The sequence below is a fragment of the Catharus ustulatus genome, chromosome 14 (genome assembly GCF_009819885.2).
Source record: "Catharus ustulatus isolate bCatUst1 chromosome 14, bCatUst1.pri.v2, whole genome shotgun sequence".
Classification (NCBI taxonomy): Eukaryota; Metazoa; Chordata; class Aves; order Passeriformes; family Turdidae; genus Catharus; species Catharus ustulatus.
Genome location: NC_046234.1, coordinates 16,700,307 through 16,722,180, shown reverse-complemented (window position 1 = coordinate 16,722,180; position 21,874 = coordinate 16,700,307). Strand labels below are relative to the sequence as shown.

General features: G+C 38.0%; 1 protein-coding gene across 1 annotated transcript in view; it reads left to right on the top strand.

Annotated features, from left to right (window-relative positions):
- Window positions 1–19,002, top strand: part of CHM (CHM Rab escort protein) — a 48,980-nt gene extending 29,978 nt beyond the window's left edge. Inside the window, exons 9-15 of the mRNA XM_033072373.2 lie at window positions 2,971–3,048; window positions 7,802–7,906; window positions 8,740–8,803; window positions 9,296–9,392; window positions 11,633–11,725; window positions 14,150–14,316; window positions 17,012–19,002. Of these exons, the coding sequence (XP_032928264.1) occupies window positions 2,971–3,048; window positions 7,802–7,906; window positions 8,740–8,803; window positions 9,296–9,392; window positions 11,633–11,725; window positions 14,150–14,316; window positions 17,012–17,209 (802 nt within the window). The 3' untranslated portion in view covers window positions 17,210–19,002. The remainder of the gene's footprint in view (window positions 1–2,970; window positions 3,049–7,801; window positions 7,907–8,739; window positions 8,804–9,295; window positions 9,393–11,632; window positions 11,726–14,149; window positions 14,317–17,011) is intronic.
- The last annotated feature ends 2,872 nt before the right edge of the window (window positions 19,003–21,874 follow it).

Genomic DNA, 21,874 nt, shown 5'->3' with positions numbered 1-21,874 from the left:
TCATCTTCTAACATTTGAGTTTGGGAAATGGGATTGGGATCTTGGGCCTGTAAAAGGCAGCAAACCCCAAAACTTGTTCATCACATAATAGGAACTCAAATGTTCATACCCCTGAAATAGTTGCACTTCAGTGCAGTGTGGTCATTCAGCATCCATGAAGAGTAAATACCAATCCTTGCCAGACTCTGATGAAAAAGACTTCAGTCACCCCTATTTTATAATTATGGAGAGATGCTTTCTTAAGCATTTTTGTCACATATTTTCCTTTCCATAACTCTCCAAATGCCAAGACAGTTTAGGATGGCATTGATTGTTTTCTTCATTCGTTTTTTTTGGGGGGATGGGGAGATTTTTGATGTTATCCAGGTGAATGCACACACTGAGTTTTGACTTTGGTATGGGAACCCCGTGTTAGGAAGATTAACCATCAGTTTTTGTAGCTGTAACAATTTGGTTTGATTCATCTGGACTCGACTTGTTAATGTTTTCAGAGCACATTGGAGGAAAGGCTGATGTTCCAGGGGGCTTTCAGGAAACAGAATTTAACATAAGATCCCGGTCACAGCTTGCTCTGTGTGTAAAAATAAATTGAAAGAGGACAATTCATTATTTCAGCACTTGCCATGTTTTTCTTTGATCTTTCTCCAAAGCTTGCAGTGCTGTACAGGCAGTATTCAGCTTTAAGGAGAGAATCAAGTAGTTTTTACTGTAGAAAAAAAGCACAGTTAGAAAATAGTAATTTTTAAAATTAATCACAACATGCATTTGAGGAAGCAGAAGACAAATCACATGCTAGAAATCAAAAATAGGTTTTGGTGTAAAATTATTTGATACAGTTTTAAAAGTCTTTCAGTGAGCTAAGGCTAAGACTGTAATTTGAGTGTGTTTGTGGTATCTCAGTGCTGGAAATCGAGATGTCAAATGGAGAGACATTCTATTTTTGTTCAATTAATATCACAGAGCATTACATCAAAGCAGTAAACTCCTCTTGTATCAACAGATGCAGCAACCCTGAAGCCTATTTTCTCTCTTGTTGCATTAGTGTTTAATTAAAGAAAACAACTAGTTGGAGGCAGTTACTTTCTGTGAAATGTAATGAAGATTTATTTTGTAAGTGACCTTCACTGTATTAGCTGAATCAGTAATCAGTAAAATTAATAGAATAATCAAATTATATACAAACTCATAAATCACTGCGAATATGCTGTCAAAAAATGCAGCTTTTAATATGTCCTATTGTTCCAGAGCTGTATTAAAAATTGCAACTGCTGATTTCTGCCTCAGTGGGGACTGGAATGGCATTTAAAGGCTGTGGATGATGGAGGGCTACCAGGCCAAAAATTTTCACAACTGTTAATTTAGCTGTAATATGATTTGATGTCACCAGGGCAAAGTTGAAGCTGAGTACACTGTTGTTGCTATCTTTCAGCAAAACTTGAATTATTGGTGGAGGCAGTCGCCAGTTAATTAGAGTAATATCAGCCTAAATGTCTGTCATTTAGGGTTAATGGTATCAAAGAGTTGCCTTGTACTTCAAGTGCAGTCAAATCATCTTGAATAGCCCATTGTATGAAAGTAATGCCAGACAAAGATTGCACTTTGTCATAAATTATTGGGGTGCCATTGAGTTTAATATTTCAGTTTCTGTATTTAAATAATTTTGGCAAGTTCTTCCTAACTCTGTCATTTGTCATGCTAGGCTGTTTTGGCTCTTTGTGATTGTTTAGCAACACAATCAAAATTCCTCTCCATTTTCATTTAAAAAGAGAAGTTTTCTGCTGGCCTATGAAAACAGGTCATGCCCTCCTCCCCTGGACAGCAGGTTACTCTTGGAAAGAAGTAATTCACATTTTTGTGCAGCCAAGCAGCTAAGTTCTTTCAAAGCATGCTAGAAAAATAAAGTGTATATATCAAAAACCCCTGGCTGTGGTTCAAGTCAAAGGAAAACTGTAATTAAATGCTTTTAACTAAGGAATCTACTTCTAGTTAAGTGAATAGTGCTATTCTTATATGCAAGATACGAAAAAAACTCCTCTGAGTTGGTTTGAAAGATCCTGCTAGCTGCTGTGTCAGGCAGGAAGGAAGCTGTGGATTGCAGACAGGATTAGAGATAACAAACCCATAGGTTCTCTAAGAATTCTTCAGTGGATGTTTAACCTTTGTGTCCCTTTCAACAATCTCCAAACAGCCAAGGCTGGGAATTTTGGGATGTATCTCTGGTTTTCTGTGAGGGGCAGGGATGATTTTAGGGATGTCCCATAGTACTTGGTGGTGCTGACAGCTCCTTGGGCTTGGGGACACTGTGTCCCTGGCTGGGCTGCACCAGTACTGCAGGTCAGAAGGGACTGTGGCAATGACTGTCTTTGAACTGGCTCATCTGACATTAGAAATACAAAACAATACTGTTTCTGGAAGTCAGATTTGCACAGCCTAAGTTTCCAAATTTGTCATCAGTGAAGAGAGAGCAAGACACATTTCAAAATCACAGAATCACAAACTGGTTTGGGATAGAGGAGACCTTAAAGCCCATCCAGTGCCTCCCCTGCCATGGGCAGGGACACCTCCCACTGTCCCAGGCTGCTCCAAGCCCTGTCCAGCCTGGCCTTGGACACTTCCAGGGATCCAGGGGCAGCCTGGGCACCTGTGCCAGGGCCTCAGCTCCCTTACAGGGAGGGATATCTTCCATATATCCAATCTAAACTACCTTCCCTCAGTTTAAGGCTGTTCCCTTTGTCCAGTCCCTCCATCCCTTGTCGCTCTCCAGCTCTCCTGGATCCCCTTTAGGCCCTGGAAGGAGCTCTGAGCTCTGCCTGGAGCCTTCTCTTCTCCAACTGAGCTCTCCCAGCCTGACTCCAGCCCTGCCCATCCTGTAAATGAGTGTTACCAACATCTCAGTGCTTCACCTTGCTGACCCCTCTCCCTGATTGCAGTTAGCAGTGCTGCAGTAACCTTTGTTCCCCCTTGTTGCAGGCTGTGTGCTGTGTTTGGAGGGATCTACTGCCTCCGTCACGCCGTGCGCTGCCTGGTGCTGGACAGAGCCTCAGGGAGGTAAGGCTGACATCAGGACCCTTCTGTTTATACACAAAACACAGGTGAAAAATGTCTGAAGTCAATTTAAAAAAAAATTATTCTTCCCAAATCCTCCTTGGTATTAATAACACATCAACCTTGATTAAAAGTAATTTGTGTATAGGTCCTCCAGAACAAGGAAAGTGGGTCTAGAATATAGAAACTAAATTAATTTCCCTGTGATATTACTACAGCTCCTGATCACCCAAGCTTGGAAGACAAATCATTTCAGCTGCCGGGGGGCTGGTGATGAGTGATGTTAGTTTTCCTTGTGGCCTTACCTACTCTAATTGATTTTCATCAGATGACAACAAAGCCCTCTGTTATTGCATTTTTAAAAATGGAGCTCACCTAAAGACTCATCAGATTAATCTTTGCTGATAATGCATGTCACTCCAAGAGAAAAGACTTTAATGAGTTTTTAGGTAGATTGTTGTCATAAACTATGCTGCCCTCTTATTCCAGAATAAATTCTTTTACAACAATATCAAGCCTCAAGGCAGGTTTAAAGTTGAACTAAGAAAAATCAACACAGAGTTTTTTTCCATAGTGGCATTTTTCACACCTCTGTAAATTGTCATATTTCTGTTATACACATTTTATAAGATATTAATCTAACTGCAGGCTTTGACTGCTTTAAACACTCTCCTTGCAGCTTTGTTTCTATAATTGAAAAGTTCAAGATGTTATGCAGAAAATTTGGGAAATTAATTTAGAAATGATGTAGTACTAATTTATTAGGAGAATGAGTAGTTAAATGAGGAGGTGGTGTGTTTACTTCCCCGTTGCTCTGCAGTTCCTTGAGCACAATCCTTGTAGCTGCATTTGTCACAGCATGGTCAGGTATAGCTGTTTTCCCTGAAATGGGATAAACTCCAGATTTTATCTTTCTGCCACTTCCTGGAGATTCTGGAGTTCACTGCACAGTTGTAGACTTTGAGATGTAAATGTGTTTCATCAGGTGTATTGTTCCAAATTTAATTATTCATATGCAAATTAAACTGTGTCCCTTTCAGAAGCTGTCATTTATTTTAACACTGATGTTCGAACTGTTACTGTAGGAAGTTTTACATTCATGTTTAAATACTTAAATTGCTCTTGCAGGGGGACAAAGCTTATAGTTGGTAGCAACTTCCAAACCCCACTCTGCAGATCTGAACTGGTCAGTGGTACTGGTTGCCCCATTTGCAGCTTCTTTTGCACATCCTGAAGACCTTTGAAATCAATATTTTCTTGGAGTTTATATTTCCAGAGGAGCTGGAGTGCTGCTTTCCCATTAACCTGCCTTAATGTTTTGAATATAAGTTCCACAGCGTTCAACATAGCAGTCAAGAGTCTTTTTTCAGGCTGCTTTTGGGGTTAATTTATGCCATTTTAGAATGACAGATTTCTGAGGAGCAGAATTATTGAAATACTTCTGAAGATTTTACCAGACTTTCATTATTCCAAAAACACTGAGCTTTTAATAATGCCATTATCTGATAGTGACTATGAAGAAGCACAACACATCCAAGATACCCATTTCCTTTATCTTCTGTTTTGTTCTTTCTGTTATCTCCTTCCTCACTGTGTATTCCCTCCCTGCACCAGCTTGTATTTCCTCTTGACTTTGGGCTTCAGTGTTTTGCCTAATAAAAATCAGCTATCAAGTTGTTAATGAGGCTATTTATGAGTTACTGAGCTTTTGAGTCAACAGACCATTAATAGTAATTGGTAAGAGGCAAATTCATATCTGGGTGTCAGTGCAGCTGGCTGTGTGCTTGCAGAGGCAGCTTGCCCAGGTTACAAATGGCTCACTCAGCACTGCAGAAATGCATTGTGCAGTGGTCATTACCAGTTTATAGCTCCTTCCACAGCCCTGCACGCTTCAGCCATGCCTTAAGGCAGGGATTTTTTCTCTATTTTTAATATTCCTGCTTTAGTACACATGAGGAAAATATGTACTTCTATCTACAGCCTTGATTTTCTTCTAAAACTTTTAGGTTAAAGTTTAATTAAAAGTCTCTAAATATCACCAAAGTTTATTCCAACGTTTTTCCAGATGTGGCTAACACTGCTTTTTCACATTTTCCTAGACCTGCCTGTATATACAGAGAACAGTAAATTTCATATCCAGCTCCACAATTATTTTTATTTTTTTCATAGTTTTTGAGAATAAGATTCAGACAAGACAGGGTGAAAGAATAGGAATTTTAGACATACCTGTGTTAAGGTTTTGGTAATGCACTTGAAAATATCTGGTTTTTATGTATTGTACCAGATCTGCTGTTTTATTAAGTTTATAGAACATCCTGAGTTCTTGGTAGAACTGTGATGCTCTGTTAGAAAATAAAAACCACATTGTATTTCTGAAGCTGAGGAAAAAAACCACATTGACTGTGTGACAATGTTGTTGTTTTTCTCTGTGTTTATTGTATGTCAGTTTTTTGGGAACTTGTAAAATTTCACCTTCATGGTGGGCATTTTATACTGATTACACTTCACATATGTTTCCAATTGCATAATTCTGTCCCAAAATGGGAGAGATGTGATAAATGGACATTTATACATCTGTGATAAAAAGATAGAGCAAACATGCAGTAATTTCCATATCTGCTGAAATACTGCAGCCTGGCTTTGGCAGTGCTGCTGAGTCCATTTCAAGGATGTCGCCCTTAGTCCATTAGTTTGGATAATGAGCCCTATAAAGTACATTTATAACTCGTGGCACTGCAAGGAGATGGATTCTAATTTTCATCCTTTTATCCAGACACATTGAAAGAAGGTCAATGGAGGGTTCTGTGTGATTCATTGTTGCAACACAGATCAGATGACAGAGACCTGATAATGTCAGTGCACCAGTGTTTGCTGCATGTGGAAGCACTACTTGAAAGAAATTTTCTCAGCATCACCCTTTGAAGTGAAGTGGGACTGAAATGAAAAGCTCCCTCTCTCTCAGTTTAAAATCTTATCACACGTATGACCTGCTGCTATTCCTGAACAAAGGAGAGGAAACAACACTTAGCTGGAAAATAAAATGTGTCGTTGCTTTCGCTGGCTTTGAGTGATGTAACATGACATTTAATCAACCTTTCCCCTTCCATAATGTTTGGGGGGTGGTGGGGAAATTGTTTCATAAACAATAAAAAAGGTTATAATTAGAAATGAGCTGCAGCAGCTCGACTTCCTTGTTTATTTGCAGTATTCAAATGAGAGCTCGAGGATGAAATCACTGGGGTTAACAGTTGGGCAAAACTTGTTCAAGTTGCAAGTGAAACACACATTGGATAGGATTTGAAAAAGAAGAATGTTAGATGTTAAACAGTGCTTGTACTGCTGTCAAGGTACCTGTTGGATTTGAAAATGGGAATAGATGTAGGGCCAGCTGCCTGCCAGCATTAGAAGCCAGTGTTACAAAAACATGTTTAATAGTTTAATAAACCTTTTACATTTACAGATGAGGACTGTGTGTCAATTCTCATCTCAGGTTATAGGAACAACTGATGGAAGCTGATTGCTATTATTTATTTAGATTTGGGTTTGTAGATCATTATAATCACAGAAGCTGATAAATAGATTTAAGTTACAGAAATGTTCATACCTAAAGCATAGCTTGCATGTCAGATATTCCACAGGTAAAGTTGCACTATGATGAAACTCAGGTAAATCTGCACATGATCTCTGGCTCAGCATTGTGTTCTTGTGCATGCACCCATGTGTAAGTGTGTGTGAGAAAATTCACTGGTTTAAGTCCTGTGTGGTAAATTGTTGAAGCACTGATGAAGTCATTCAGAAAAGTTTAATTTTATAAAAAGGTAATTTTCATGCCCTAAGAAAAGTTAAGCTAATTTGCTTTATTTATTTATGCAGTAAATGTTCTGATAGTGTAGAAGAGAACAGAGATCATGGATGTACAATCAGCTGTAGAGGTTGCTTTAGTGAGTATCTGTGTGCAGCCTCCCTTTTCTTTGTGTCTTATATATGATGTAGCTTCATATGTCATATATATGAGTGAAGTTTGTTCTTTCATAGAGAATTCTCCCCCTTAAAATCTGAAATCTGTATTCTCATTTAAGCTCACTGAATGGGTTCATTTCTGTGGTTTGCATTTCTGTCTCACTTCTATTTCTGTCCTTGTTCTGTGGAGAACGTTTATGTCATTCCTAAAACACCAGGACTTGGTTAATCCCTTTGTGGTAACTTAGAGATAAAGGGTATCTTTAGTCACAAACACAGCAAGTCACTCTTGGAACAGTCTGATGCACTCATTTGTCAGTGAGCTTTCCCAAATGTCCTAAGTGCATTTGCTATTTAATTTGTCAAATACTATTGTCAAAATAAACTTGGTTTTGTAAAGATGTCTTTCTGAGAAAGAAACTCCTCTGCAATAGGGTAGTACTTACAAAATAATTCAGTTTTATTTTTTTACATATTATGAGGTAGGAAATATAGAACTAAATGCCAGTGTTGCAAGCTTATATTTTTTGTAAAAAGTGAGCAGTTTATTAAAGTTGGGTTATCATTATCTGTATTGGCATTGCATGTGGAATGCTGCATATACCAGGTAGAATGTGTCAGTCTGGGATTTGGTGAGCAGTTGAATTCATTTAGGGTTCACATATTCAAGAAATACACAGCTAAATAAATTGAAAGATAGAAATATTATGCTGTATAAAGCAATTTTAACAACTTATGCATGCTTTTGTTACCTTATATCAAAACTTCTTATGATTTGTTGCTTTTTTTGAAATAGATGCAAAGCTATTGTGGACCATTTTGGGCAAAGAATAAATGCCAACTATTTTATTGTGGAAGACAGTTACCTCTCAGAGAGCACATGCACAAATGTGTGTTACAGGTATGTGGTAAAACAAAAAACCATAATTTCTTTAAATAATGGTGTGCAAAGTACCCTGCAGGTTAAACTGAGGAGCCTCCTGCCCACTCCTTTATTTTTGCAGTACAGTTCAGTTCTGTGCAAAGTATCTCTTCTATTAACTGGAGGATATTCTGACTATTCTGACTTTCTATAGTCAGGTTTTCTTCAGTTTACATTGAAATCATATTCACCCTTTCCATATGAAAAATCCAAGAGCTCTGAATGTGTTGGGAATTTCATATTTGCTGAAATGTATTTGGAAGGTGAAGGTGCCAGTTGCTGTCCTTGCTTTAAATTTGTAAATCCAGCTTTGGATGAGTATAAACTTCAGTGATTTCTGTGCTTTGATTGTTGTTGGCAGCAGCACTGGGCAGGCCCTGCCTGTGTGCCAGGACAGGCAGTGAGGGATCAGCAGAGCAGGAATCACCCAGGGCACTGCAGGAGCACAGGCTGCAGGTGATGAGTGAGCTCCACCCTGCTGCATTCCCCCCTCTTCACAATAATCTTGATCAAATAGGCAAAAGAACTTTTTCAAAAGCAGGAGGAGGCTGTTTGACACTGCACTGACTCATTTATTCATCCCCTCCTTGGGTCTTTGAAAATACTACATTGGTGTTCCAGGTGTGTTTCTGCTTCAGCAACGTGCAAAATATCCCTCTAGGAATCACAGTAATCAAGGTTATATAGTGAGATAGCCCTGGTATTACCAAAACTATGATTCTAAATTGCTGCTTTTTATGGCTTTGTTTTAACTTTGCATAATTAAATTCATTATATAATTATTTTTACATCTTTTTTTTATTTAATTGTAGGCAGATCTCCAGGGCAGTGCTCATTACAGATCAGTCTGTATTGAACACAGACTCAGAGCAGCAGGTACACACCAATCCTGTGTCACTTGTCCTGTGGTAATATTTAGTTGTTGGTAGGAATTAAGTCATTAATTCAGTTTTGTTTGTGCTTGAATCAAGATCTTCAGTCAGATCTCTACAGGTGATTGTTTAATTTGTTTCAGTGTCTGTACAACTATTTCAAATTTTAGTTTAGTTCAATGACTGGGATTTTCCTGTTTGGCTCACACTATAATTGAGTTTCTAAACTGCTGTCTTTAATTTTGATTGCTTTTAATAAACTGTTACCCTTACTATTCTGTGAATTACTTCCCTTGTCTAAACTTCTTTCAAAGTTCCTTTGGGTTTTTTTTAAACATTCCTTTTTGCTGTTTGAAGTTCTCATTGTACACTTTAAGAAGCTTCTTTGGATCTGCTTTGTCAGTCTTTGCAGTCCTTAATTTTAGAGGATATTAATCAGTGTTGTGTTTGTTCTGTTTGTGTTCCTTTCCCTGAAGCTGTGCTTTCTGCTCCCCAGGTTTCCATTCTGACAGTGCCTCCCCTGGAGCAGGGCAGGGCAGCAGTTTGTGTCATCGAGCTCTGCTCCTCCACCATGACCTGCATGAAGGACACCTGTAAGTAAAGAGATTTCCCTGCTGCCTGTGACAGCTCTGGAGCAGAACTGAAAATCTCTGTGTGTGGTGTTTCTGTGCTGCACAGGGAGCAGGGGCTTCCTGCCATGGTGGAGCTTCATGAGCTCATTTTCACTTACACAGGAATAAATTCTCCTTCAGGAGATAAAAATCATATTCCAAAGCACATGATAAGTTTTTCTCTTTTATTTTCCTTTTTTTTTTTTTTTTTTTCCAAAATTTTCTTAGCAGAACTATTAAATGGAAATACCTGAAATACACTGCTTTGGGAGCTTTTTATCTTCTGAAAGAGTTCTGTTCTTGGTAATTCATGTGAACCTGAAATAAATGAGCAATAAAATGCTCATTTTGGGTATTTATTAGAACAGAATTAGAGGTTACCTTACCTAATTCTTTTTAACAAGAAATAAGTAACTGTAACAATAGTCAATTATTTTGCTGTTAAATAGGCTTGAGCTAAATTCTTTGCATATGAAAGAAAATTAAATAATTAAGTCATTCAAAGTTATATTTCCTATTAAATAACAGTAAAAAATACTGCTTGTAATTAATTAGTGCTAAAAACATATTGTTAATATTTATCATTTATATAGCTGATTTATTTTTATTAAGAGTTCACAAAATATATACAGCAGGAAGTGAAACCCATGTAGGATTGATGCTCCATCCATCTAAAGTATTAGTTTCAGGAGGATTTTTATGGTGCTGAAATATTAAGGTTTCTGTTATTTACTTTTCTCCATGAATTCCTTTCATTTCAGAAGAGAAGGTGCTGCCTTCCTTAATGAAATTTATCTTCATATATTGAAATAATAAAGTTCTATACTAGGCATAACTGAGTTTCAGTTATGGGACATATTTCATAATTTTTAAAAAAAACTTTTACATCATTATCTCTAAATGGGTTTTAACCTGACTGATTTCTCCTTGGAACAATTATTTAAGATAAGTATACAAATAGATCTACTCTTTGATCACACTGCACAAATGACAGGCACATCATCTGTATTGCCACTTGAGTGGAACCAAACTCCTTCACTTGCCCTAAAAATGGAGGCTGTAATGATGAAATCAGGAACTGAGCTCATCGTTCTTCTTGCTGGGAGAATTACTTGAAGACAAATGTTGGCAACCACTGTAACTAATGCAGTTATACCTGAGTAAATCAAATATAATCAAAATATATACTGATGACTGTGACTCATAACCATAACCTTAAAGATAATAAAAAAGATTTTATAGAAAGTAAATGATGTGAACTTTAGTGATTTATAGCTGGGTTTTTTGAGGAAAGAATAGGTTTTATTACAGTGTTTGGGATTGGAAGCATCTAGTTAAGGTTAGGGGAGGCTTTGATTATCACCTTTTCCTTATTTTAGTACATACTCCTTCAGACAGAAGGTTTGGTCTGGGTTGAATAAAAAAATGAATATTAATGTTTGAATGGAATCTGTATGTGTGCAGCCTGAAAGCAGAGAAGCATGAAGGGTTAAATTTCTGTTCCTGATGGAATCAGGGTCAAGATCTGTGTGATGTACTGGAAAATAATGACAACAAATACAGCCAGGCTTCAGAGAGAAGAGACAAAGATGTCATCTGGATTTGAAATAATACCAGACCTGTACACTGCTTTAAAATGGATCAGAAATTTACAGTAAAGAAGAAAAAATTAATCAGTTTAACCTTTGTACAAGGATAAATTCCTTCATGATTCTCTGATGGACACTTCTGTGGTGAGAAGTTTCCAGGAGCAAATGAGTCCATGAAGGTGGTTTTATGAAAAGCTTTAAGGTGAGGCTTGGGTGAAGCAGCTGGTTGTGGATCTGGGAGAGGCCAGTGGGACAGAAAAGGGTCAGGAGCTGCAGCAAGTGATTGTCCAAGGAGGCAGCAGCTGCAGAGTCTGCAAAACAACAAATAAAGGAAGAGTTCAGCAATAGTTCCTCCCATCTAGGAAGGGGATGAATAAAATGTACAAAGGGTTGCACAGCCATAGTGTACATCATGGAAGTAACTTGGAGAATTCTGAGGTGTTTCCAGAGAATTTAATTTCTCTGTGTGCTCTGCATACACTATATGTCCATAGTACAGCACTTCCCTGGCTTAAAGGAAGTGATTTCGTGAAGAATTGTGATTTCCAGAAACCTACTGTGCCTTATAAAAAATGGAAATGTTGTTTATCTGTGTGTTGGAGATTGGAATTGGTTTGTGTTCTCTTTTCCCAGATTTAGTCCATCTAACCTGTCCATCAACTAAAACTGCAAGGGAAGATTTAGAGCCTGTTGTACAGAAGTTATTTAATGTAAACACAGAAAAAGGTAAAAATAAATAAATGAGGTATTATGATGCTATCTTGCATAAATATAATTTACTAAAGTAACTGTTACTGGTTTAACTTCTGTATCCAAGGACATGACTGTAATTGTCTGGGACCTTCTTTATTTTTCACACTTTCTCTTTTCCATGAAACATATTTGCTGTTCAACACATCCTTGAAAGGTGCAGTAGTGAAATGAAATATTTGTGAAATTTTGGAAGCTGCTTGAGTTGTTCTTGCCTCTTATTCTCAGGCTGTTACTCAGTCTCATCTTCAGGTGTTTCCTTCTTTGCTGTTTGAGTTGAAATTCTCCAAATTCTGCTGTAAGCAGTGGAAGCATGAAGTTGTTCTTTATTGTTATCACAAAGATAGATTTCACTAGTGAACTATTTGGCCCTAAATTCAAGGAAACCTTGGCTGCTGTTTTGAACTTTGGCCCTGAGATGGACAATTCCATGCCCCAGAGGAAAGCAGCTGCTGTGGAGCAGTTGTTGCCTAGAAGGAAATTGTTCCTGAAATACTTGGGCTAATTCCACACAAGTTTTTGAAATTTAATCCTGAAATTTTGAATGTAACCATATTTGTAGTAGATGCTCACAGAGTGGGTGATGTGCAGTGTTCTAACCCTGGCAAAAGCAGTTTAAATCCAGTGTGCCCATGCTGAGGACAGTAAATCCTACTTACTTCTGAGAGAAAACAGTGCTCAGCTCCCAGTGACAGGGGTTCTGTTGGTATAGATGCAGGTTTCTAACTAAGATGTGGGAGTACTTTATAATATTCATTATTGGTTTGCTTGGAATACTTAGAAAACAACGTGGGTTTGTAAATAGAAAACTTTATTAGACCTGGAGAGTTGCAAACATTTCTCATTTTTATATGTGTTAACTTAAAGCCTGCTAATTTTCACCTTTTAATATTTAACTTCTCTCTTCAATTTTCAAGACAGTGCCATGTCTTTCAAAGACCTGGGGAAGAGAAGATCAGCTTAGTGTCTTCTAATCATTTGGGGAGGGGTAGCATTAATCTTCATGTTTGAAGTGATCCAGTTTGGAAATGATAGATTGTTTAGAAGCTGACTGAAATTCTTCTGTAGGAACTCTGTGATCATAGGGGTCCTCAGGTGCACTGAGGCACTGAAAAGCCAGTTTTCCCTGACACATAGGCCTTTTTATCATCAGGATGAGGTAGTGGTCGTATTTTAATTAAAATGTCAGAACAAATACTGTTGGAGTTATTGAAAATGAATCACCAGATAAAGTGAGCACTGGGCCATGGCAGGTCAAAGAGGCAAAGTCACCTGGAGAAGAGGACTCCATTCATTTTCCTGCCTAAATGAGGAAGAAGTAACTTTTATGAGCAATGTGAACTTTTAAATATATTAAAGAGCATCTTGCCCTGTATTAAGGCTCAGACTTTCACAGGCTGATGAATTTAATTTATATTTCAAACTGTTCAGTATGGGCATCACCTATTTTTTTTTAACTATTTGACAGTTATAAAAAGATACTGAAGGAATAGCATAGATTTATCTCTTTTTTTGTAATTCAACTGCTTTAAAATACTGTTTTGAATGCCATAGTTATCAAGAAGTTTCTTCCTTGGAAAGAAGTAAATCTCACAAGGTCTTTTACAAGCTTCATTTACTTTAGAGGAGGTAAAATACAAGAAAGGGGACAGCAAATATTCCAAACAAATAGTATCTATTAAGCTCAGAATCTGTGTTGTGTATTCCTCTATTGCATTGTGCACTGTGAAAAAGTGACCTTCATCTTCCCAGAGGTTTTTCTGCCTGTGTGCAGAGGGATCATAGGAATGTGCAAAGTCCAGCAGGGAGGGACAGATTATGAGGAAAAAAAGTTGAGTTTGTGATAGTTTTGTATTCTTGATGAGTATTGCAGCACATATAACCCTCAGTAAGTGTAGATAAATACAAATTAATCTTTTATTTTCATTGGCAGCACTGCCACAATTAGAGAGTCTATGTACAAGGATAAAGTATGAAACTAAGGGAAGAAATGACACATGAGAAATATCTGTGCACTGGAAATGCAGTGCCTTGGGAGCCCAGGGTGGACTTGCTCAGTCTGTCATGTGCTCTGGGAGTTTATCCCCAGTGAAGGAGATAATGTGAGAGGTTTAAATTTAAACCAGCCTTCCTGGGAGGGTGCTGGCAGTGATAGCTGCTGCTGGTGTGGGTGGGGTGGGGTGTGCAGAGAGAGGAGAACTTGCATAGCTGTGCTTGGAGAGGAAGGGGAAAGAATGGTGAAGGAGAATCTCACAAAGTTAAATAATTGGCTTTTTGTAGAACAAAAATACTTCATTACAGTAATTCCATGGTAAAAATTTGATTTCTAGTACACTAGATTGCATTTCTACCTCATCACACAACAACACTGATTACTACAAACACTCTTTTCCTTTTCAGAGACTGAAAATGAAGAACTGGAGAAGCCCAGAGTCCTCTGGGCAGTCTACTTCAACATGAGAGATTCTTCAGGAGTTGAGAAGAGTTCCTATGCTGGCTTACCCTCCAATGTTTATGTCTGCTCTGGGCCAGACTCTGCTTTAGGAAATGACTGTGCTGTCAAACAGGTTGGGCAGAGCAGATTTTGGTTGCAGAACTTGAATTTTAAAGAAATTAATCTGATACAGTTTGGGTTATTCTGCTGTACAAAAATATACATGGTAACTCTGCAAAACTATAAAACCAGGCAGATGGAGAGATCAGAAAATAGTCACAGTCTTTCACTTGGAAGGTAAAGAAGGAGGTACAGTACAAATCAAAGCCAGAAAATTCTATCCACAGTTCAAGTTGGAAGGATCACTGAAGAAGTTTAGGATGTAGTCCCAAACCAGAATCTTACTGGTAAAAAACCCAGTACAATTCCTAATGTGGTAGATGAGGCCTCCTGCCTCAGTTTCCCTTCTCTTTGCCTTGCTATCTCTGTAATACAGAATTTTCCTTTCAGAGATCCCCTGGATAAGGAAGGTACAAATTTCCCCCAGCAGCCCCTGTGGGGTCAGGGCACTTCCAGAGACAGGAGAACACTTCTCAGCTTTGGAGGGTTAAGTGTCACCTGGAATTTTTAAAGCTGTGTTCTTAATGGCCATGTTCAGACAATGTGCATGCCATCTTCTAGCCAGTTGCAGGATTTTTTATGACTAAGTCATAAACCTCTTAAAAATAAGATTGTGAAGTGGAAAGGCTGACATAGCCTGAACTGCAGGGTCAGAACAGTGTCATTAAGGACTAATAGTAGCCTTCATTTTGCTTTACAAGGCAATAATTTGCCTCTCAGAGGGATGAAAAACTGTAAAGACAAAAAATAATGCAAGACAATAATTATAGTAGAAGTTTTAAATTGTAAATGAGTTCCTTTCTAAATCTGATTTTTTTTCATACTGTTCTTTAAAACAGGGTATGTTAAAAACTGCTTAAATATACTTAAAACCCACCTATTTGTGATACTAACATTTCTAATGTTCAGGTTTGTCTTCCCTTAAGAACTTTTCTTCCTACTAACGAATGGGATAGATCAGACCCTGTTTAAATATTCTTGGTGCCTTTGTATTCAAACTGTTGGCCATCAGTGAGAGAGGTGCTAAGCAGATCTCTGAGGAGGAACCATCCAGAGCCTAAATCACTTTAGACAAAGGGATTTATTTTTGCCTTTTAGACATATATAAAGGCTATGGTTTGGGATTTTTTTTTTGTTTTGTTTTGAACTTGATTTAAATTTTGAAACAAATGGTCACAAAGTGGAAAATATTTCACATGTAAACATATTCATAATTTGAAGTTGTGTGTGAGAGCAAAGTGAAGAATAGGCTGAAGGTGAAGCAGGAGTCACACCAGGCAGGGACTTTGTGGACTTGTGGAGGAGGGAAGTAGCTGTAATTTGTGTGTCTTCCAGTCCCAAATCACTCTCACCCTCCTGGGAATGGGATGGGAATCTCCAGACAGGAGATATTTGCAGACTTATGGACCAGAACAGCTTAAAAAACCCAGTGTGTGTATTAGTCTTGAAGATAGCTTGGAAAATTATATCTGATTTCTCTAATCATTTTGGGATTAGTGTTCTAGTGCTACTTGCTGTGATTTATTTCTTCATTACCATCAGTATTTCTGAATTCTCATTGTCATGCTGTGTGATTGCACTGCTGATCCATTATTGGGAAGGCAAGACCACAACTCTTACAGACAACTCTCCATCTACACCTCATACACAAATTAGTGCTCTCTTGTTTTATTGTAATTCTGTGTTCAGTTCCTGGTGTGATACTGAATTAATGCTGATGGTTGCATTTACTTCCCTTGAGGACAGGCTAAATGAAATGAAGATGCCATTTATGATCCTTTCAAACTCTGTATGTGTGGATCCAGTAAAGCATCTGGCTTCCAGTTTTCTGTGTTTTCACTGCTGCAACCTGACATGAATTATTATGAGCTAAAGTAATATATTCCCTGACATAATTCAGACTTCTGAGGCATCTTCATGGGCATGAGAGGATGTACTAAAACTTTCAGACTAATATTTGTCCTTTAACCTGTTTATTTTCTATATCTGGAAGGATTTCAGAGTTAATCAAGTGTTGTCAGTTTGTTGTTAGCTGGTTGTGGTCCCTGCAAAAGCTGCTGTGAAAGTCCATGTGGTTTATCCACAAGCTGGGATGCAGAAAAGCAGGAACAGAATTTAGTTTTATTCAGCTCCACCTTACTGGAGCTGCTATGCAAGGGCTTTATGCCTGTGTCTTAATGCTGGATTCAACTGGACACACATTTTCTCAGCTGATACACTAAATATTGAAGGAACTATTGTCTACCCTAATCACTTACATTATGTATCAAAGTGTTATAATGAAGGAGTTGTTAAATTGTTATTTTTTATTCTGTATTGCTGGGATTCCTTGTTATGTCTCTCTGGAAGGAGCCCAGATCTTTCCCATGCTTTGTCTTGGACTGCAGCTAGGGATGGTTTTATAGTGCAAAATAACATTTGACTTGCAAAAAAATCCTCTTTTCTCCTTCTCCATACAACATAGAATGACCAGCATTTTTTACAAAGCCCCATGCTGTGACTTCCTGGTAGAACAATGTAAAAAGATGAATTGCTTTCTCGAGGTCTGCAAGAAGGAATGGATTTCCCATGTGTTTACAATACTGTCAAAGTACTAAATCACCACTGATTTGAAAGAACGGAGGTTAATCTTAAATATCTGTAAAATATTGCCTCAGGGTGTTACATTTCAAGGTAAAGTTTATGTTATTCTTCTTTTTCCTGAATAGGCTGAGACTATTTTCCGAGAAATGTTTCCAACAGAGGAATTTTGCCCCCCACCACCGAATCCAGAAGATATTATTTATGATGAAGATGAGATTGAGCCAGAAGAGTCTGGATTGAATAATTCTCCAGAGACAAAGCCTGAATCCTCAGCTGAGGAGAGCAGTAGTGGAGATGGTGCTGCTGTTACAAAGGAAGAGTGAATGAATGAATGAATGAATGAATGAATGAACAGTGCTCTCTTAGTAGGAGGTTGACCCAAACTAGGACATAAGAGTAAGAAAAAGAGGTTTAAAAACCCCCAGAGATGTCTTATTTTCCATTGCCTTACTTTCTCTTAGCTTGGATCATCTTTTTAAAGTAGTTTCATTGAGAGCTGAAGCACTTCTAAACAGTCATAGATTCAGTGGGGTTTGTAGCTAAACAAAAAAAATACAGAATGAAGCATCTGAATTGAAACTGCTAAAATAGGATTCGTGATTTATTGAAATGATTCGGGTTTGTTTTACATCCTGGAAAGAATCCTCTCTCTTTGAAAGAGGCAATAAGTCAAAACTAAGCAAAAGAAAAAAGTGCAAGTTTGTTTACCAGTTAGAAGACAATTTCTACTGAAAATCCTTGGATCTCTGCTAATTAAACAGCTGAAGGTGAGGTTCACCATCTGTCCTTCACAGTGGTCTTATGAATGGAATTTAGAGGCAATAATATTGACAGTTCTGGAGTGGCTTTATTGTATGGTTTTGAAACTGATGCTATAATCAAGTAGGAAATGTCATCCAGAAGATGTTCCTCACATGGAACTATTTTACATTCAGTTTTTTTAGTAAGACCTAACAGGTGACACATTTTCATTAGTGACTTAATTTACTGGGGTCAGGAAAATGGCAGAATTCAAACTTAATTCCAGATTTCCCAGTAAAATTCAAAGTCATAAATAGACCATTCCTGTTATTAGTCTCCCTGAATTTGTTGCACTGTTTGAGCCTTTAGGAAGCCAGTAGTTACTTTTTGAAGTTTGGGGTTTGAGAAGTTTAAATGACCATCAACTGAGGGGATTTGTGGTGGAGAGAAGGTTAAACTGTTAATCCCAAAGGTTTATACAGATCCCAGTTAATAGGATTAAAATGAGTGTGATAGCTGTAAACTATGCATTTTGTAATGATAAATCACGAAGCATTTATACAATAATATTTATTGAACTATTTGTAAACCTAGTTTGTATGAAAAAACTCCAAAGTGGGAAAGCTGTTATAAATGACCATGTTAAACTTGCACTTCTTCTGAACCATGCTTGAAATCAGATATGAAAAGTATTTGTCATGTACCTAAAGATTTACTTCAAACTGCACACCCAGTAGATCAGTAGTATCTCTAGAGTTTATGAGTTGGGGTTTAAACTTCTTCATGAAGGTGGAGCCAGTTCCAGCAGTGCTTAAATACTGTAAGTAAATAAAAAATGCCATTGAGTCATGACCACAGAGCTCTTCTGTACAGTGCCTGTGCCTGCCCTGAACCTGGCTCCAGGCCAGAAAGGGGAATTTATTTATTTTTTTACAGCATAACTGATACTGTTCTCTTTGTCCTGCATCATGTCCACTGTCCAGTTTGCATTTCAGGGTTAGTGTTTGCACCCTTTGTTGGATAGGTTGGATAGGTGTGTCTGTGTGTGCATAATCCCAAAGTCCTCAGAAAAACACATGGCTGGAATGTTCCCAGTGTTCAACAGCTGTAACCTCTGGATACTTGTGATTGAGCAGTTATTTATATATATAAATATATCTGTTAATAAGCAGGCTGCCTCTTCATTTAGCTGTAATTTCTCTGTGTATTGGGAAGCATGAGTGTGTGGTGGTTGTATTTAACATCTGCAGATCTGTAAAAGAGCTGAGTGAGGGACCTGTCCCTGTTTGCCTCAAAAACAGGGATCACAGCTCAATCTCTCATCTGTGTTTACAAGGAAATTGCTTGATGGAAATTAAAGGTTTGCTTGCAAGTGCATTGTCCATTGTGTTTTCTTTCAACTTTTTTTCAAAGAAAACCAGTTCATTTTTACCTGGGCTTTCCTGAGAATTCTCTTGGCTGCTTCCAGCAGGAGGACACCTGTAATTGCCAGTGTGGGTACCTGTGTTAGCAGGTTTGTATCAGTTGATGTCTGAGTGCTCTGTGTCCATGTGAAGCCAGGTTTGGAAATGGTGCAGGTTTGATTTGAGATCCAGTGGAATGATGAACACGTTGGAGGCTATGACTTTACACTACATTGATTGCTTAAAAACTGTTTTCATGTCTCTTTCATAGGGTGAATGGAAACATTAAATGTTTTTCCTATGGTACTTGAGTACCCAATAGCTCACTTGCAGGAGCAGTAGATCAGACTGTTCATGTTGGTATTTTACAGAAATCATGCTCTGAACTGCATTTTGTTCTTTCTTTAAATGATGTAAGTATGCAAAGTGAGGATTAGGCTTATTTGAAGTCGTTTTTAAGCCTTGTCATACAGGATGTATTCAAAAGATAACATGACTTTTTAAAAACTGGCAATTTATCTGTAGGATTATTAATAAATCAAGTTAAAGAAAGATAAGGTTAATTGAATTTTTAAACAAGTAGCTGTATTATCCTTCAAGCACCTTGGAGCTCATACAATATTCACACCTTTTTTTTTCCTAAGGAGTGCTTTGATATGTTTGAATTCCTTTTTTAATGAGTACTTTTTAAGTTGGTTAATTGGATTAACCCTTCATATTCCAAGAGTCCATTTATGCCATTTTCTCTTCTGTGGCATTGCCTGGGCTGTAGGACTGCAGGTGGTTACTGCATGAAGCTGCTTCGTCTGCTTTTTCTGGTGATGATGATGCTTAGGGCCATTTGACAGGTAATCATTAGAACTTGGATCCTTGCAGACTATGGGGTCTTTTCTCCCATCATTGCAGGGGGATTTATGTGGGCAACTCCTATTAATGTTAATGGGACTTGCATGTGTAAATCCTCCTTGCATCAATGGGAAAATTGACCCCTGAAACAAAATATCTGCGTGTTAGACTTGCTGATTCAGAAACATCCAGGCACTGCTGGAGCTTGTGATGTTTTACTGGAATTCTCTGGGGAATTTTCAGGATTTTCTCTTTTTCATTGTATTTTATATTTTCCACAGACTGAATCTTGTCTCGGTTCCCCCAGTGATTCTCTCTGTGTAGCTGGAAAATGCAATTTCCCAATCCATACTGAGCAGTTTGCACAGCTCCTTGGGTTGGATCTCATTTTATTTTAGTCTTTGTGCTTCAGCAGTGTGAGCTGCAACAGCTTAATTTCAAGAATAATTTGCTAGTGATGTATTGATTAATGACAAGTCAGAAGTATTAATGTACTGTTTTCACACAATAAGAGACTGGGTCACTTACAATCCATAATCTCTTCTGGAGAAAGGGTAAAATTAATTTCCTCAACACTCACATGTGCTTCAATACCTTGGCAAGCACAAATGAGAATGTATTTTATCTGTGGGTAAGTTTATTCATTCTGTATGGTGTTGTTCACTCAGTTACTTCTGTAGATATTTTATATAATCTCTGCAGTGCATTTTTGGGTTTTACCTGGTGATTTTATCAGTAGCAAGTCATCCCTTGGATGTAAAAAGTCTGGTGTGGAATTACAACTACTCTGAACTGCTCCAGAGATCTCTCCTGGCTTTTCTGCCACTAATTATCAATAAACTCTGCAGATTCTGGTGGGTTGTTGTCTGTTCATGTTCCTTTGTTAATTATTTCTGAGAATTTTCTGCCTACCATTAATGCAGTTGTTAATTTTCCAGCAATTTGCTGGGATCACATCATGAAACAGTTGATCTGTGTCTATAACTCCTAACAATTTTTCTCTAATGGGTGTATATATGAGTATTGTATGACAAAATTATTAATTCGTGAAAGTTTAACTGATAAACTTTTGCAGAAACCACCCACTATAGAAAAAGTTAGAATTACCTGTGTTGCCAGAATTGTCAAAAATCTGTGGGAGAGTTGTGGTGGCAGAGCAATTGCCTGCATTCCTTGGCTAAGCACTAAAGCCAAGTGTCTGTGGTGAGATGCAGAAGTGGTTGTGACACTGGAAGTTGGAGACACTGATATAAAACATTCATTTATTGCAACCCAATTTGATGGTAACCTTGCTGCAATGACCAGATGGAAAGCTTAGCTTAGGTGTATGATTTCAAAAACTCTTTTAATGTGATCAAAAGTTGCCATGGAGGGATTCTTTGAGCTGCAGAGGTGAGTGGTAGGAAATGGTCAGCCATGTGGAATTCATGTTGTCTCAAAACAACCCGTGGTGGAAATAGAGCTTATTAGCAATTCCACCATTGTGTTTATTTACAGGCTGCCAGCTCCTGTTTGTAAGAGTGAATGGTTCTTCAAAATCTGGCTGGGGAGCCCAGCAGGAACGTTGTAAATCCCAGTGACATCTGAGATTTAGGAAGTTGACAGTGAAGTATCAGGAAGATGCAGTTGTTGACTGCATGGGAGTTCTGATCAGAGGGGACTTTAATAGAAAATACTCTTCCTGTCACAATTCCAACAGACAATTTATTTCACACTGCTTGCATACATTGACAAAAGAGATGGAAAATATCAACCTGAGTGTATATCAGAGCCAGGTGGGTTTGACTAAACAAATCACAAACTCTCAGAACACCCACATTTTTAGATGGAGATTTTCAGGATCTCATACTTCCTTCTGAAGTGCCACCCCATAATTCATTGTATGTTTGGGTCTCTGGAGAAGGCCTTAGTGCTGTTCCCAAATTCTGTAGGGTCAGGATCAGGAGTGGAACCTCCCCAAAACTGCTGGTGTGACAGCAGCTGGGGTCACACAAATGC